This window comes from Osmerus eperlanus, chromosome 12 (genome assembly GCF_963692335.1).
Source record: "Osmerus eperlanus chromosome 12, fOsmEpe2.1, whole genome shotgun sequence".
Lineage (NCBI taxonomy): Eukaryota > Metazoa > Chordata > Actinopteri > Osmeriformes > Osmeridae > Osmerus > Osmerus eperlanus.
In genome coordinates this window covers 9651737-9668536 of record NC_085029.1, presented here as the reverse complement: position 1 = coordinate 9668536, position 16800 = coordinate 9651737, and the positions used below count along the sequence as shown (strand labels likewise).

The 16800-nt window shown below is 44.5% G+C and overlaps 1 protein-coding gene across 1 annotated transcript; it reads right to left on the bottom strand.

Annotated features, from left to right (window-relative positions):
• Positions 1-41: 41 nt before the first annotated feature.
• Positions 42-10759, bottom strand: vstm4b (V-set and transmembrane domain containing 4b). Its single transcript, XM_062474516.1, has 9 exons — positions 10743-10759; positions 10219-10363; positions 9023-9430; positions 3713-3766; positions 3318-3425; positions 3052-3085; positions 2814-2935; positions 2459-2523; positions 42-2186 (listed from the first exon to the last, which is right to left on the bottom strand). Exons 2-9 carry the CDS (start codon positions 10268-10270, stop codon positions 2061-2063), a joined length of 969 nt encoding a protein of 322 aa, XP_062330500.1. The 5' UTR covers positions 10271-10363; positions 10743-10759; the 3' UTR covers positions 42-2060.
• Between the last annotated feature and the right edge of the window lie 6041 nt (positions 10760-16800).

Below are 16800 nucleotides of genomic sequence, written 5' to 3'. Positions count from 1 at the left end.
ATAGAAATACATTGTGTATACATCCAGATAGACAAGTACTGTGGGATTCAAGATGTGTTCTTTTTATTGAACATTTGATCAAGATCATTACAATAGTCTTTCAAATTAACATACACAGTCAATGTATTTTGTTCACATACAGTATAACAAACAAGACATATCCTGAATTTCAAATGTCTTTACGTGGATAAAAAGCATTACTATAATACATTTCCAATAGTGATATTTCAATTATAAAAAACTGAAAAACAAGAATAAGACAAAACAAAAAAAACATGTGATCAGTGCCAAAATAATTATCTTTCAGATTCTAATACAGATACATAATTATTTTACCTTTAAAATGTAGTTATTATAAAATCTTTACAGGGTACACTTTAAAGTATCAGAATGTCTTTGACCTTTTTTACAACAATGGGCAACAGGCTTCAGACATGTTTTGTAATGTTTCACAGTGTCATGCCAAAACATGACAGCAGAGGGAGCACCAACACTAAGTCTGATTCTACAGACTGCATGTTGATTCATTCTCTTCCATATGTCATTTTGGGATGTCTGACTCTGCCAGATGACAATGTCCTGAATGGGTCTGCTACCTTTTGGGGAGTGGGGAGGTCTGCTGCCTCGTCTATGCTGGGTTGGGTTCAACTGACAGAAGAGAGGAAATAGGGAGAGAGAGGAAGAGAGAGAGAGAAAGATAGAAAGAGGAAAGAGACAGGAGAAAAACAGACTAATAAAGAGGAAAGAGAGAGAGAGGAGAGAGATGGAGAGGAGAGAGAGAAAGAGAGGAGAGGGAGTGGACGATAGACTGCGAGGAGAGCGAGGAGACCGACTAGAAAGAGTAAAGAAAGAGGGAGAGATAGAAAGAGAGAGGAGCGCAAGAGGGAGACGAGAGAGAGGAAAAAGAGAGAGTGGAAAGAGAGAGAAAGAGAGAGAGAGGAGTGCCAGAGTTCACACAGATGTTTCTTGTTAGCGGCCCGTGCAGCAGCCTCCCATTAAGTTGCTCTGTGGTCGGGAGGAGACTTTAATTTTCACAGTTTAAGAAAGTTTGGGACATTTCTTTCATCCCTGATGTCGCTTCAGTTGTTACAGAAGCAGGCATGCCTGCAGTCATACGTGAAGGAAAAGTCATTTTTACCCCCATTATTAAGAACTTTCAATGCATTTCAGTACAATTCTTTTGGAATGATCAAAACCCAGATCTTCACATATGATAGTGAGATAGGGTGGGGGAAGGGTATAGCACTGTGCCGGTGTGTCTGGAGTTTGAGCCTGCTATGAGAGAAAAAAAAAAATACCTTGAGCGGTTTTGATTCCCCACACTTTTCCATGTGTCGAATCCACGGCCGTTAAACAGGGCAATTTTACACACATTTTAAAGTCAGGAGGCCATACCTCATCTCAGATGTGAGGTTGTTAAGGTACTCTAGTCCAAACCTCAAGCCATATCACCCATGACTAGGAAGTAATGTTCTCACACATAACAAGGTCAGCAAAGACATTGTGGTTCTCAAACGTTCGGACGGTTGCTACTTAGCTTTGTAACACTCCTTCATTTTGTAACCTTGTTCAGTCTCAGCCACTGGCTCTGCGAGGCAGCTGTGTGGACCGATGCTTGTTGCTGTTGGCCCCAGATCAAAGCTTTCACAAGATGACAGGACCTTATCTACCCAGGGTGGCAATGAGGATAATTGTTGCCTTAATGTCACCCTTCATAGATGCAGAAGTAAGACAGTATTCTGTACTGTAGCCGAGAACATGACAGACTATACACACAAGACTACTGAGGGGCAGGCTGTTGCTTTTGAAAGGTAGCAAGAACATATTATGTATCTTGTGCAGTAAAATCATAAGTACAATCCGACACGTTTGCATAAACAAAACATTTGACAAATTATCTAATTTCATTTTGGGCTTTGTGAAATGTCCGTCACAGAATCATTGACTCAACATAAAATAATAATGGACTGGATATAAATAGACACTTTTGTACATATATCTATACAACATACATATAAGCACGGTGCTAGTGGTGTGTGTAGGTGTGTGTGTGTGTATGTTCACACCTGCCTCTCCTCAAAGAGGATTTGAGCATAGACAGTTCCTGTACAGGCTGTTTTGTTGTCTGGTAGAGGCTTGACCAACTCCAGCTCTGCATAGGTCAAGCTCTCCTCAGCTATCTTTGGCTGTGGTGAAGGGGTGGGGTCGGGGTGGTGTTGGTGGGGGAGAGAGGAAATGGGAGAGGGGGAGGATAGGAGAAGAGTCACATTCACAGCTACACCTACAGTTGTGTGTTTGTCTTTGCTATTGAGGTCATACAGAGTGCTTATAAAGTGCAGTTTATGGAGCACCAAGTTCATACCTACAAAGAGGTTTCCACTTCTAAAAGTTGTATTTTCTGAAACAAAGACATTCCTCTAAGCCTTAAAACATCGAGGACTAGAATGTAGATACTCACCAGGACCACTTTTCGGGGCTGGGCCTTTAAGAGTTTGGGTTTCCTTAGTTTGTCTGCAATGGGCACTGAGAACAGGGACAGACACCGATGAAAGCAGAGCAGAGAATGATTGGCTAAAACATTATTCAGCTGAAGGGAGGAAATCTTCTCCAGAAAAACCCAAATCACATATATATAATCTCTATTCTCAATGTTTACATGTCTGTCATCCTAACATAGTCATGACATCTTCAGTGACAGACTGAGACACATTCAAACATAAACATTCTGACTAGTCAAACATAAAGTGCTTTAAAAAAAAGTGTTTATTTCTAGTCCTTGTGTGTTTAGATAGATAGATAGAGAGACTGATTACCTTTTGCTGGTATCTCTGGAGGTATCTCCTGCTGTTCCCTGAGCCTCCTCTTCCTGTATCTCCTCTCTTTCTTGGGCAGAGCAGGAGACACAGAAGTCACACTGGTGACGGTCTCCCCCGAACTGGAGAGAGAGACAGAAAAAGAGAGAGTGTGTGTGTATGGGGAGGAGACAGAATTCAGACATTGATGCATACCAACTTCTAAGAGAGTAAGGTAATACTGCTGGGTAATGCTCACCTGTTCTGAGGACTCTTGACCAAATGGTAACTGTCTGCCAATTAAAGAAAAGCACAACCCTCTTACAATGTAATGCAATGCTGAAATAATGATGAGGTAATGTTTATGTGTCTTTGTGTGTGTGTGTGAGGTAGAGAAAAAGAGAGAGAGACAGCTTGAGAGAGACAGAGGGAAAAGATGGAGGGAGAGAGAGAGATAGATGGAAAGAAAGAGGGAGGGAGACGGGGAGAGCAGCACAGGAAGGTGTGATGCTGGCTGAAACAAACCTTTTAACCTCTGCTTCCTCTGTATGTACTGGCAGGTCACTGTGACAGTGAACATACACATACACACCAGCCCCACTGAGCAGATCAGGACAGCACACAGGTAGACATCTGGAGAACACACACACACCACATACACAAGCACACACACACACACACACACACACACACACACACACACACACACAGTCAGACAATACGTAGGTAGTTAAATAGTACAGCCCACACAACCTTGAAGACTCGTATTTTCATTGTTGCTCACTTCTGCAAAAATAGACTTGAAAAGCAGTCTCTCAGGAAAATCCACAGAGCATGTTGTATTCTGCCATTCATAGTGTTATTGGTAGGATACTTTTACCAAGGACAGCAGAGCATCACAGCAAAGTACAAAGTCTTACCTTGAAACAAGCTCCACAGGCTCTCCTTGGCCTTTGTGATTGGGAGGACATGCACTGGAGAGAGAGACACAGAGGGAGAGAGAGAGAGAGAGAGAGAGAGAGAGAGAGAGAGAGAGAGAGAGAAACGAGAGCGGTCAGACAGAGAGAGTGACAGAGAGTGAGAGAGAGAGAGAGAGAGAGAGAGAGAGAGAGAGTGAGAGAGAGTGAGAGTCCATTGTCATGACTGGGGCTTGAGCTCCCTGCCTGCCATCCTGATTATACAGCGTGTTATGTTTAAATAAAGCTAATTGTAGGTGCAGCCATGGAGGATGACAGTGCTGAGGTTACTCCCTCCTAATGCTCTCTTCCTCTCTCCCTTGTCTTTTGCTCCAGTAGCGCTGGCTAACACCCACCCTGACTGTCCTGAAATACACCAAACACAAGCAGCTGTCGACAGCCAGGCTAGCCATGCAGGCTACCAGAGCCTGTCTCACTCTAACACACACACACACACACACACACACACACACACACACACACACACACACACACACACACACACACACACACACAGACGATACTTAGCTAGATGTCTGGACTGAAAATAAGACCAAGTCGATGTCCACTTTGTCTGCAGAGCAGGTGACCCACATCCGATCGTGGCTTGGATGAAGGTATCCATATCTCCAGACAGTCCAGAGGATTTACATGGGATTTACTTCTGGAGCACTTTCCTCCCTGGAAGCAGAACCCTCCATGGCTGGACTGCCCATGTGTGACCTACATTCACGTACCTCACTTCTCAGAGACAAGCCTAACTCTAAGATCTGGCTTGGCCAGAGCAGATGCTTTTCCTGTGTGTGCCCAGACTCTACTTATTGTTACTATGTTAAGCCTACCCTCATTTTGAGGCTTGTTTGTCAGCCAGTTCTGTAGCGTTGTATCCCTGTGTCCCTCTGAGAATGCGGGATCATCAGAAATCAAGCGAGCACCATCTCTGTCAAAGATGTTGGAAACAGTTAAAAGACAAGTCTGCTTCGGCTTGAATTATAGCACTTGAGTATGGAGGACCAAACCTGCCATATTTACAAATGAATGAATGAATAAATACATGTCCACATCCATGCATTTAGACAGAAATAAACAAATATATGTATTAATTAATGCACAATTGTCAATCAATAGTTACATATATTTTACATTTATGTATGTATTTATTTTTGTATTCATTTATTTATTCATTTATTCATTTATTCATTTATTTATTGATTTATTGATTTATTGATTTATTGATTTATTGATTTATTGATTTATTGATTTATTCATTTATTTATTCATTCATTTATTCCTTTATTCATTCATTCATTCATTGTTCCCAATATGATAATGAGAGGAGGCCAGTAGGCGTGGAAACTGACGTTCAGACATTGCAATCAATCCAGAGCCATAGATTCAATCTAGCTAACGCCTGGGACACACTGGCTGCGAAGCGCCCTGAAGCGCCACAATCTGCTACGAATGATGCGATGCTGTTCACACTAGACGCGCATTTCTCCACGCCGGTCACCAAGCCTTTCACCTTCTCTGAGCTTTCCTTTTATACATGTAAAGCTGACATTGTACATAAACATGGCATAGGCTACAGGCTAATTAGGCAACTTGTTGCTCCAACAACCGTCGCAACAGCATCCCATTCCCAACATAACGTGGCAATGTTTGGCTTTTGTTGCCGTAGTCTTTGTAAAATACGTGCTGTGGGGCATACAACTCCATGTAGGACTAAGCTACATTTCATCTTCGATGATTAACTTTGTGTCGTCAATCTTCACAAATTTCTCTTCTGCTTGATTGGGGGCTATGACAGATCGTCTATCTCGCTCTTACACACAGGACAAAAATGTTGGTTTGACAATCAACAATCAGGATTTTTTATTTTTAAATGTTTAGCGTAGTGAAGTTGGGTGTTAAGTGATAGCCCACAACTAACGTAGTCAATTCTTTATAACATGTTTGTTTATCCAAATATCATATGGTGAATTAAATCTTTGTTTTCAACGAGGTCGGCCAGCCTGGCCATGTAGGCTATGTTGTCCATAAAAACGATATCCGCTTCGCAGCCAGTGTGTCCCAGGCGTTAGCTAGATTGAATCTATGGCTCTGGATTGATTGCAATGTCTGAACGTCAGTTTCCACGCCTACTGGCCTCCTCTCATTATCATATTGGGAACAATGAATGAATGAATGGATGAATGAATAAATAAATGAATAGATGAATGAATAAATAAATGAATAAATAAATGAATAAATGAATAAATAAATGAATAAATAAATGAATGAATGAATAAATCAATCAATAAATCAATCAATAAATCTATCAATAAATTAATTAATAAATGAATACAAAAATAAATACATACATAAATGTAAAATATATGTAACTATTGATTGACAATTGTGCATTAATTAATACATATATTCGTTTATTTCTGTCTAAATGCATGGATGTGGAAATTTATTTATTCATTCATTCATTTGTAAATATGGCAGGTTTGGTCCTCCATACTTGAGTACTACATGGCCTCTTCATAGAGTTACACAGCACCAGCTGCACATGCTGGAACAATCACAACGACATACATCTACCACAGCGTACTGTACGTCATAAAAGTGTCTTTATCCTATGATGAAAATGTCATGCATTTACAACTGTGTCTGAAAGACAGCATCCAGTCTTCTGGAAATGTCCAGACACATGCAGCCTTGTTCCTCCGCAGGCTGGTCGAATATCACGTCCCTTTTCTTTTCGGGATCCTTCTCATATTGCCCCAGGCAGACCAGAGACTGTACACAGGGCATCATTGATGGATCTGAGTTCTGTTTGATGAATAATTAACTCTGTCTTTCCACAAAGAGAAGACTGAGTCAATGAACAAGTTGTTGTATGGATTATACTGATGAATGCAGATAGGGTAAGAATATCTGAACGATAATCAATAACAGCCCTTACAAAAGCACCAGACATCCACACCAGTCCTTTCTTTCTTTCTTTTTCAGCCTTCCTTCCTTCCTTCCTTCTTCCTTCCTTCCTTCCTTCCTTCCTTCCTTCCTTCCTTCCTTCCTTCCTTCCTTCCTTCCTTCCTTCACTATCTATTGACTTCCAGCGATCCTCTCTTTCTCCCAGCATGTGAGCTCCAAACAGATGGAGGGAGCCCTCAGTTCTAGAACTCTGGGTTCATTCCAGCTTCCCCACCATGGATTCTGCCAGGCCCACGGTGGTTCTATACTTAACCCCTACACCACATCCTGTCCCTGCAGAGGTATCTGCTCCTTAAACACTCCCAACAGCTCCCTGCCCACACACAGGTCACACAAATACCTCCGCACCCTTAAAACTGGGAGCTTTATTTACGCTAGGGACAGCCCCAGTCGAATACTCTGTTTTCAGTTGGTTTTAAACTCTGGGAACTTTTTATCGGTGTATACTTGCATTTAAGGACGAGGCTCAGTTTAAGCTGAGCTGAATAGATTCACCTCACTCAGCTTTATGTGTGCAGTAGGTCAACAGCACAAATGTAAACAAGCCATGAGTGTCGCTGTAGTAAGTCTGGAGGTTGCGTCATAACACAGGAATTCCTGTGTTTCGAAAACATCAGGTGACCAGGTGTTTCACATCCACACACACATGCGCATGCACACACACACACACACAGCTGGCTGTTATTCTTCATCAACCACCTCTGACCTACAAATCAGTCCCTGGGGTCTCCCTCCGGTCCTCTAGTGTTGTTTCTGTAAATGTTACCATCCAGCAGTTCTGGAAGTCATGGAAGGCCTACAGCAAATGTAGCGTCCCCTTAATAGCTGATCCCAAGATTGACGGAGGGCCGAGGACGGTTGTCAATCCTCTGAACACCTTCAAGGCTCTCCAAAGAAACCTTGCGGTTCAGCCATGTCACGTTGTCTTGCTGTGGAGTCTCCATACTTAGCTCAGTGTGTGTACTCGACACGGACAGGGAAACTCCCCCGTCAGGCCAAAGTCAATATGGGGCAGTTTGGAGGAGAATGGAGATGACGCGCTGCCAGTGTTCTCCCGGCAGCTCCTGGTCCAGCTGCTGAGAGGCCGGAATGGGCTCGCCCGAGGGCACTGGCACCGCCTGACAGGAATGCTTCCATGGAAAGTGCGGTTTCGGCTTCTGAAGCTTTAAATTCTGCTCCGGGGGGAAGAAGTAGCTTCTGTGTTTGCTCAGTGTTTACACAGATAAATGTGGTTATGGTGATTGGAATAGACAGTTTTCATGTGCTGAAAATTTGCTTTTGCTTGAATGTCTCAGGACATGGAACATGGAACAACAGGCTAGAGGAACCGGACCAGCCCACAAGATGAACAACCTATGACAATATGCCCTGCAAGTTGAAACTCTCTAGAAGTTAAAGATGTATTTTGTTTGGCAGGATGCTGCAACTTATTTCCATGAAGGATCCTTTTTGCTCTAGATATTCCAGAACCACAAACCATTCCTTAATGAAAAACAGGACCTTCCATTACGCATTATTGAATCTTCTGCATGCTAGATGCAGCGTGAATTAGGTCATACAGTTGGGGTCCCTTTTACTGGGTTCAACCAATGCTGCTGTCTTTATCTCTCTGCCTCCACTGCTACTACAACTGCTGCTGCTGCTACTGCAACTGCTACTGCTATTGCTGCTACTGCTACTGCTGCTGCTGCTGCTGCTGCTGCTGCTGCTGCTACTGCTACTGCTACTGCAACTGCTACTGCAAATGCTACTGCTACTGCTGCTGCTGATGCTTCTGATGCTGCTGCTGCTGCTACTGCTACTGCTACTGCTACTACAACTGCTACTGCTACTGCCCCTGCACAAAAACCCTGTAAACCTTTTTCCTGTCACCAAAAGTTCTACACCTGGAGGAGGTGAGGTCCTGCATCTGGAGGATGTGAGGTCCTGAACCTGCAGGAGGTGAGGTCCTGCATCTGGAGGATGTGAGGTCCTGAACCTGCAGGAGGTGAGGTCCTGCATCTGGAGGAGGTGAGGTCCTGCATATAGAGGAGGTGAGGTCCTGCATATAGAGGAGGTGAGGTCCTGCATATAGAGGAGGTGAGGTCCTGCATATAGAGGAGGTGAGGTCCTGCATATAGAGGAGGTGAGGTCCTGCATATAGAGGAGGTGAGGTCCTGCATATAGAGGAGGTGAGGTCCTGCACCTAGAGGAGGTGAGGTCCTGCATATAGAGGAGGTGAGGTTCTGCACCTGGAGGAGGTGAGGTCCCTCATCCAGCTGAGCTGAGGTCCAAACCAGACCGGAGTTTACCTACCTCTGAGCTCCGTGGCGGCCGTGGAGTTGGTGGAGGCCTTCAAGCGGGTATGGTGCTTCTTGAACTCCTGGACCCGGCACATGTAGAGCCCGCGGTCTTGCTCGGACACGTTGAGGATCACCAGCTCGAAGATCTTGCCCTGCTTGACCACGGTCAGCCGCAGCTTGGGCCACGGGAAGCTCTTGGTGTAGTTGCCATAGAAACGGGCCTTGCGCATGTTGACGCGGGCGATCAGCAGCTCCTGGTCCTCGCGGTCGGCGCCGGCGGGGAGAAAGGTCCAGCGGACCACAGGCAGGGAGCTGGCTCGGCGCTGCTGGGAGACCACGCAGACCAGCGTGACGTTCTCACCCTCCTCGGCCACCGTGAAGGGGGCGGGGCTTACCGTGACGTTGATGGCAGAGCAGACATCTGGCGGAGAGGAGGAGATGCAGGCGGGGTCAGGGTGGGTACGTTGAGATCGTGGGTGTTGAGGTGGGGGTCATATGTATGTACTACATGATGAGGGTCATATGTAAGTGGGGGTCACAGATGTGTGAGGTGGGGGTCATAGAATTTCAAGGCTTTTCTCTGTCCAGCTACTCTGTAGGGAAGGACTGCGTGTCGATTTTTGGCATGTGACCAGCTTGAGTGGGTGAATTATTGAGGGACAAACTTTATGAGCTAACTTGTTGCAACATCTGTGTTTTCACCCTTGGTTCATTTTCACAGACAATGAGCCTATTTCTGTCTCAGGAACAGCTTCAAACATCCCAGAATAACATTCCTCAACTGTAAGGAGTGGTTGACAAGGGGTGACAGGAAAACGTCACATCAAATTAAAGTCAAATGTTTTAAAGCAAAACGTTGCCTACACTAAAAGAGGGTGACGCTTTCAAAGCTTTGTTATGTCAGTAAAACTTAGATGCTGAAATACACCCCATAATCTTACTACAGTCGATTTTGAACTGTTTGAAGAGTAACACCAACAAAAGGAATTCCCAGTTTTTTACCTGCAGTCAAGGTTTTTTTTTCTTTTTCTTTCCATCTATTCATCCCTTCATCCCTCCATCTCTTCATCCCCTCATCCCTTCATCCCTCCATCCCTTCATCAACACACATTCCTCAGCTGTTGACAGTTTGATATCTGCGATTGTACCTTCGAAAATCTCCTTCGCTATACTCTACAGTTTTCAACAGAGTTGAAGAAAATTCCTTACCTGTAAAGAAGGTTCTAGTCAGGAGAACTGTGACCAGTGAGGAGATCTTCATTTTCCAGACCAGCAGGCTCCATAAACGCCTGGTAAATGTCTCAGAAGAAAGCGAGGAAGCCTTAGGATCTCTCCTCCTCTCCTCTCAGCTCTTCTGTGTAATATGAAACAGGGGTTACTCTGTTTCAGCTTAGAACCACCCACGCCCCTCCCCCTACACACACACACACACACTCACTGGCGAAAAAGTGGGAAATGTAATTTCCTGTACTGGAGGGGATGGAGTGTGTTTGGGAGGTTGACGTAGAGAGAATCACACTTCCAGCTGTGGACTACAGACAGTCGGACACACAGTTGGGTAGACAGATAGCCAGACAGACAGGCAGAAAGCCAGACAGGCAGACAGATAGACAGACAGGCAGAAAGCCAGACAGGCAGACAGATAGCCAGACAGACAGTCAGAAAGCCAGACAGGCAGACACTCTAACTACTGTTTTATTTGTCCTCCCACACACACACACACACACACTCACTGATAATGAGAGAGAGGATGGAGAGAGTGCCCAGTCTGGGTCTCTGTCTGGCTAAACTGGATCCCAGAGGGAATCCTTGTGTCGTTTCAGAGGAGCTCTGTTTCGGGGACACAGGGCTTCCTTTTCTTCTTTCAGCTTGACAAAAGAAAAGTTGACACACATTCAATCCTTTTCAAAGCACAAAGTTACATGCACAACCCCCAAAATTCTCATTTCGAACGAAGTTGTTGGTCAGAGTTTATAATCTGTGCCACCCCAAGGAAGGAAATGTTACTATATTGTAACTATTCCACTTTTGTGTGAAACACAGATAACAAAAACATAAACAACAAAAAACTTGTAATTTCCCTATCACCGTTTCAAGAGATTCCCGGCTCTGATTGGTGAATCCTTCTCAGTCCCTCAGACTGGAAATGTAATAATTCTGGTTGTGTTTTCACAGAAGACTGCTGAGCTAGGCAGCATCCAGAACTCTTGGCAGGAGACCGGGAACACACACAGACAGAAGACAACACACACGGGGGATGGGGGTGTAGTTGTCGAAAGGGTAGGGTATTCCAACCTATAGTGAATCCAAAAACAAAATAAGTACAGCTTCTGCACGCTCACTTATGTTTTGTTCATATGGGTCTGGTGTCTCCTTGACAGACAGAGATATCAATCCAGTAACCAGCTCAGCAACTTCATCATCTCCATGTCTGGGTCTGCAGGGCATCTGTCTGGCAGCACTGGGAAGCCTATGCTAACTGTGGTGGCGCGAGAGGGTTTTCAGTACACGTGTTTGTTTACAAGCTTCGCCTGGAGCTCAGATGTGAGAGGAGAGACGGCTGGGTGAGGCACCGAGACAGAAGGGGTTCAGTTATGAGGGCGCAACACTGCCATCTGGTGGACAAAAGCGCAACTGCGTGATTATTTCAAATCGTACTTACTAACTTTAATGATAGTAACACTGCTTATGTCGTATTTTATAGCCTCGGAAAAGCATGTTCCAACATGTTGGGCACTTATCTTTCATGAATAATCGTGAGCGTGCTTCGATGAGTAGGCTAACGCGTGGTCATCAAACACATGACTTGAAGTGGATGGAACAAGGAAGAACAAGCCTACATGACTGAAGTTGCTAATTGCATGTCGAGAGCAACTATTATGATCACAAAGTATTTCTGTCACCGAGAGAGCTTCCTTCAAATCATGACAAGCCAAGTATGGATTGATAGGCAATTAACAGGTTCAAACAGTTGACAGGATAACACAATTAAACCGCATTCTTTCGATGAAAAAAGGATGTCTGATAACACGGTTTATTCATTTCCCATTAAGATCGTCTGCAACTGTAAAATGATCACTTGTTAAGTGTGAACATGCTGGTTTAAGTCCCACAGAGTTTACCCTGGAGGAGGGGCTTGCAGAAGAAGGTAAGGGTGTTGCCCTTTGACCTCTTAGCAGCTTCTGGGGGGTTCTCGTCTTGCCAACCAGCTCTGCTCACAGCTTAGAAAACAATCTCCCTGACCTCGGGACACCCAAGATACAGCCCAGCTGATGGGCTGAGCCTGTCTGAGGCAAGGCCAAGGTCAGCTGGTGGTGCTGCACATTCTAGACACAGTCAATATGGTACTGTTCCCCTTCCCACAACAGCACCCCCAACTCTGAGCACACATTAGTTCAGGGTAAACCAATGAGCCTTCATCAAAATGGGTATCCATGACAACAGGCAGGGGTTGTACTGTAAATTGGTTTATAATCTACACAAATGTAAAAAGTAATTTGATTTAATATTTACATATTCAATGAAAAATATAAGAATACAACTGGTGGAAATGCATCAATACAAATGCCTTTACATACACTCACACAATACTGTATCAGCTGTACTTATAATTCACACAATACTGTATCAGCTGTACTTATAATTCACACAATACTGTATAAGCGTAAGAGTATATTACACAAACTCAACATGTATCTTCTGAATGGGTTCTCTTGTATTCAAACTTCATGTCCACAGTTCTGTCAACCACAGGAAGGAAAGACACAGTTCATTTAAACGTAGCTTTTTAATTTAGATCATTGTTTATTGTTAAATATTTGTCATTTTATTTAGCTTCTTACTAGAATCATGACAACTTAAGCCTTAATTCCAGAAAGTTCACTTCACCTTATAGATGGTCTTCTCATATCATCTGAATTCAAGACAAACACATGTTTAGGAACACCTAATCTGTGCCACTGTGATCTGCTGAGGGCTGTTTGAGTTCAGTGTTCAGAAGTGTGATGTCTGTTCCCTACAAGTGTAGGATCACCTTCAAGGTTGCTGTCAAGCATGAGTTTCTTCATCATGTATAGCATGGAAGCCACAAAACAAATGGCCAAAAATAGCCCGATCCCTGCTCCGATCCAAGCGTATGTGGCATCTGTAACAAACAAACAAACAAACAAACAAACACCAACAAGGGGTGTTGTGGGAGTAACATGTTCCCAGTCAAAAAAACGATATGTTGTGATAGCAGCTGCAGGTTGACCAACTGCTCATATCCAGTTCCTGTTTAGTGGAAGTGAGGCCAGAACACACGTGAGAGCTGATAGATTTTGCAACCTGTTTACTTTAGCCTCACTTAGTGGGAGGGAGATATCTCAGTCACGATCTCTGTCCTCTGGGTCTGGGCTTGTATCAGACTGCTGTTGCTGCCTCACTGGAGCACTCATTTGGAAACTCAGTCCTGTCTCCAGTTCCGGTTCCATTACAGTGGTATAAAAACACTGGTGTTTTTATACAAAAAAAAACAAATTAGTTAATTATTTTATTCAAAACTAATTAGCTCCCCCAGGGATTTCGAGGAATGGCACTTTGATTGATTGCTGTCATCAGACAGATTCAGCGACGTTTGGACAAGGGATTTCATAGATGACTCAACGTGATCAGTACATTGGACAGAGTCATAGTGAAAATGCTTTACCTGGCTCGTCGTCGCTTTCCAGTCCGTCTCCTCTCACACATTGCAGCACAGACTCTGAAACATAAAGAAGGTCATCGTAATGCAAGACCCCTCACCTTCTTAGCAGTCTGGCGGTCGTCACCACTTCCTCGTGTTGACACAGTTATGACGATGACACAGACGTTGACATGAATAATCAGGTTGACAGGAAAGAGATATGAGATCTCTGTCTCGGGGCTGATAAGGAGGAGGACTTCCTGTTTCTGTTAGGAGTTCAGTAGCTGGCTGTGCTCAGCAGAATCCCCCGTCTCATTGAATGACAATCGTTTATTTGTATAACCTGAACAACCAGTTGTATCCTTGCATTTACCCATTTAAACAAGGATTCGCACACATCATGTGCTTGTCCATCTCGACAGAGAGGGTTCTCAGGTTCAGTCAACAGTGTAGTGGTCACGTATACCATGTGTGGATGTTAACAAAGATTCACTGTGTCTCACACACTCAGGTTTACACTCATTCTACACAAGGTACAGTCGTAAACATGGCCCAGGTCATCTGCCAGCATCCTCGGATTAAGTGTATTTACAAGTAATGATAATTCACCAAGGAGTTCTGATGAGGATTAAGCTATTTTGTGAAAGCTACTGGATATCTATTTAGCAGGGCAAACGAATAGGTGGTTTTTCAGCACTTACCAGTTATGACGACTTCTACAGCTGCAAAACGGCCAATGTTCTGAAGCATCTTCATCGCTTTATCTGGATCTTCCTCTCTCTCTCTCTGCCTCTCTCTGTCAGTCCTACTCCTTTGTTCGGTCCTTTTCACTCCCTTTCTTGTTTCAATGTTTATGCCAAAACTACTGGAGGTACTATGAGTGCAGATATGAAACCATTTCCTGTGTGTGACCCATAAAAGGGTTTTAGATGCGTTGAAAGAACGCCAACACGGCAGCCTTGAGTCCAGCCTCCAACACCGCACCCAGCACTCTAATGTACATGAGCTTCAACAGTGTTCTGCCTCGGAAACCTGACTGGCGGCCATCTCTTTCTCTTCTGTCTCACTCTCTGTTTCTCATTGTTTCTCTCTCTGTTTCTCTCTCTGTCTCTCTCTCTGGTCTCTCTCTCTGTCTTTCTTTCTGTCTCTCTGTTTCTCTCTCTCTCTCTCTCTCTCTCTCTCTCTCTCTCTCTCTCTCTCTCTCTCTCTCTCTCTCTCTCTGTCTCTCTCTGTCACTCTCTCTGTCTCTCTCTTTATCTCTGTATGTCTGTCTCTGTCTCTCTCTGTGTCTCTCTCTGTCTCTCTCTCTGTCTCTCTCTTTGTCTCTCTGTCTATCTCTCTTTCTCTCTCTCTGCTGTCTCTCTGTCCCTCTGTCTCTGTCCTTATCTGACATGACCTATGACAGTCAGTATGGAGACTTACAGTAATAGAGTGTTTAAGTGCGTGTCACAGTACACGGCATGGTAAATCGATGCTGTCTTTGTCCTCATGCCTTACTATTTAACAAGCAAGGCTCTTACGTAACTGCATGTGACCTGGGAAAGCTGTTTATTGAATGCTGATGTTTCACGAGAATAAACATTTTGTTTTCACAACACATCAGCGCATGTAACTGTATCTGTCTTGAGTCGCTGCAGAATGTTGAGCGATGGAATGTTGGGTGGCGGAATGTTGGATGGGATGTGTGATATGGTGGTTGTTGTTGAGCAGTGAAGGGCTGCATGTGGTATTTGGGCCAAAGACAAGCACAGTCATGTTCCACCACAACAGACAAACATGATACCGAAGGGTTCCCAGCTCTGAGAAGCATGCCTGGCGAGGGGTTGGAATACCTTTGGACAAATCCCATTTCACGGGAACAACCATCCTCCACACACTTGGATATGCTCACATACACACTGATACTCTATTATTGGTGTTGATAGCCAATCCCAAGCATCTCCCATTAGACCAAGATGATATCCCCATGGTCTAAAGGCGAGACTACCACCTCATTTCTCGACAAAAAGTTCCCTGTACACCTTCAAGAATGACGGCTTGTTCTACCAGAACTTCAGCTACAACAATGCTGCGTGTTCCACAAAAACAGCATCTACAAACCTCCATTATGTATTGCAGAGACCCCCTTGTAACCTTCCAAGGGGACGACTGTAAGGGAACCCTGCCAGTTTGCACCTGAGCCCCTCACCCTCCCCTCTTTCAAGCGTCTCCGTCTCGCCCTTCACACTTCATGTCCCTCCTGAATGAAAGGCCTCATCGTTGGAGGAGTGTAGATGTGAACCTGGAGCGGCCTTCCCCGTCAGATGCCTGGCATGCCTGGACTGAGTGCCAGAGACCGTCAGCCTACCAGCTGCTAACGTTAGCAAACTCCTCCACAGACGCACCCTTTGATACACATACTGTATATATACACACACACACGCACAAAACACACACTGTGTGTAGATTAGAAGGCAGGTGTGTGAGATAACGGAAGTGACTGAGATTAACATCTGATCTGGGCCTCTGCAGGCTGTTAGGCAGACATGGCTTGCAGGGTGATTGTGTGTGTGTGACATCAGGCTTCGAGGGATTTCTGTAATTAGATGAAGCTAACAGGCAGAGAGTGGGAGGTAGGATCTGGCTGGGTAAACCGGAGGCTCAAGTAATCAAGGCCAGAGCCTCCAGCATTCTGCTGGAACCATCAACCGAACCCAATTATCCCATCATAAGTACACAGATTTGAAAGTTTGAAGCAAAGGCGTATCTGGCTCCCATCTGATACAATCACAATGCTCCCCAGGACTGTGAGAGGTTTGCAGATCCAAACATATTAATTAGATTTGAGGTCAGAAAAACAAGATATCTTTCTTGATTATTTCTGAGTCATACATCTCAGCCTCTTCATGCTCCGTGAACCAGTTTATTGCCCATCCCCATCCTGGCGCCGGCGTCTCCTTTTAGCAACTAGAGGGCTGAGCTGTGGTCAAGATCAATACCGGCTCCTTCTCACACTGTGGCCTTCTATAATCCTTTCTTGCTAACTTTGGTTACATGCATTTATTGTCTGGCAAAGGTTTTGTGTGTTTAAGGGTTAAGGGTTATGTCTGAATCTTTCCCAGCGTTTCTCTTTCTTGCCTTTTCAACCA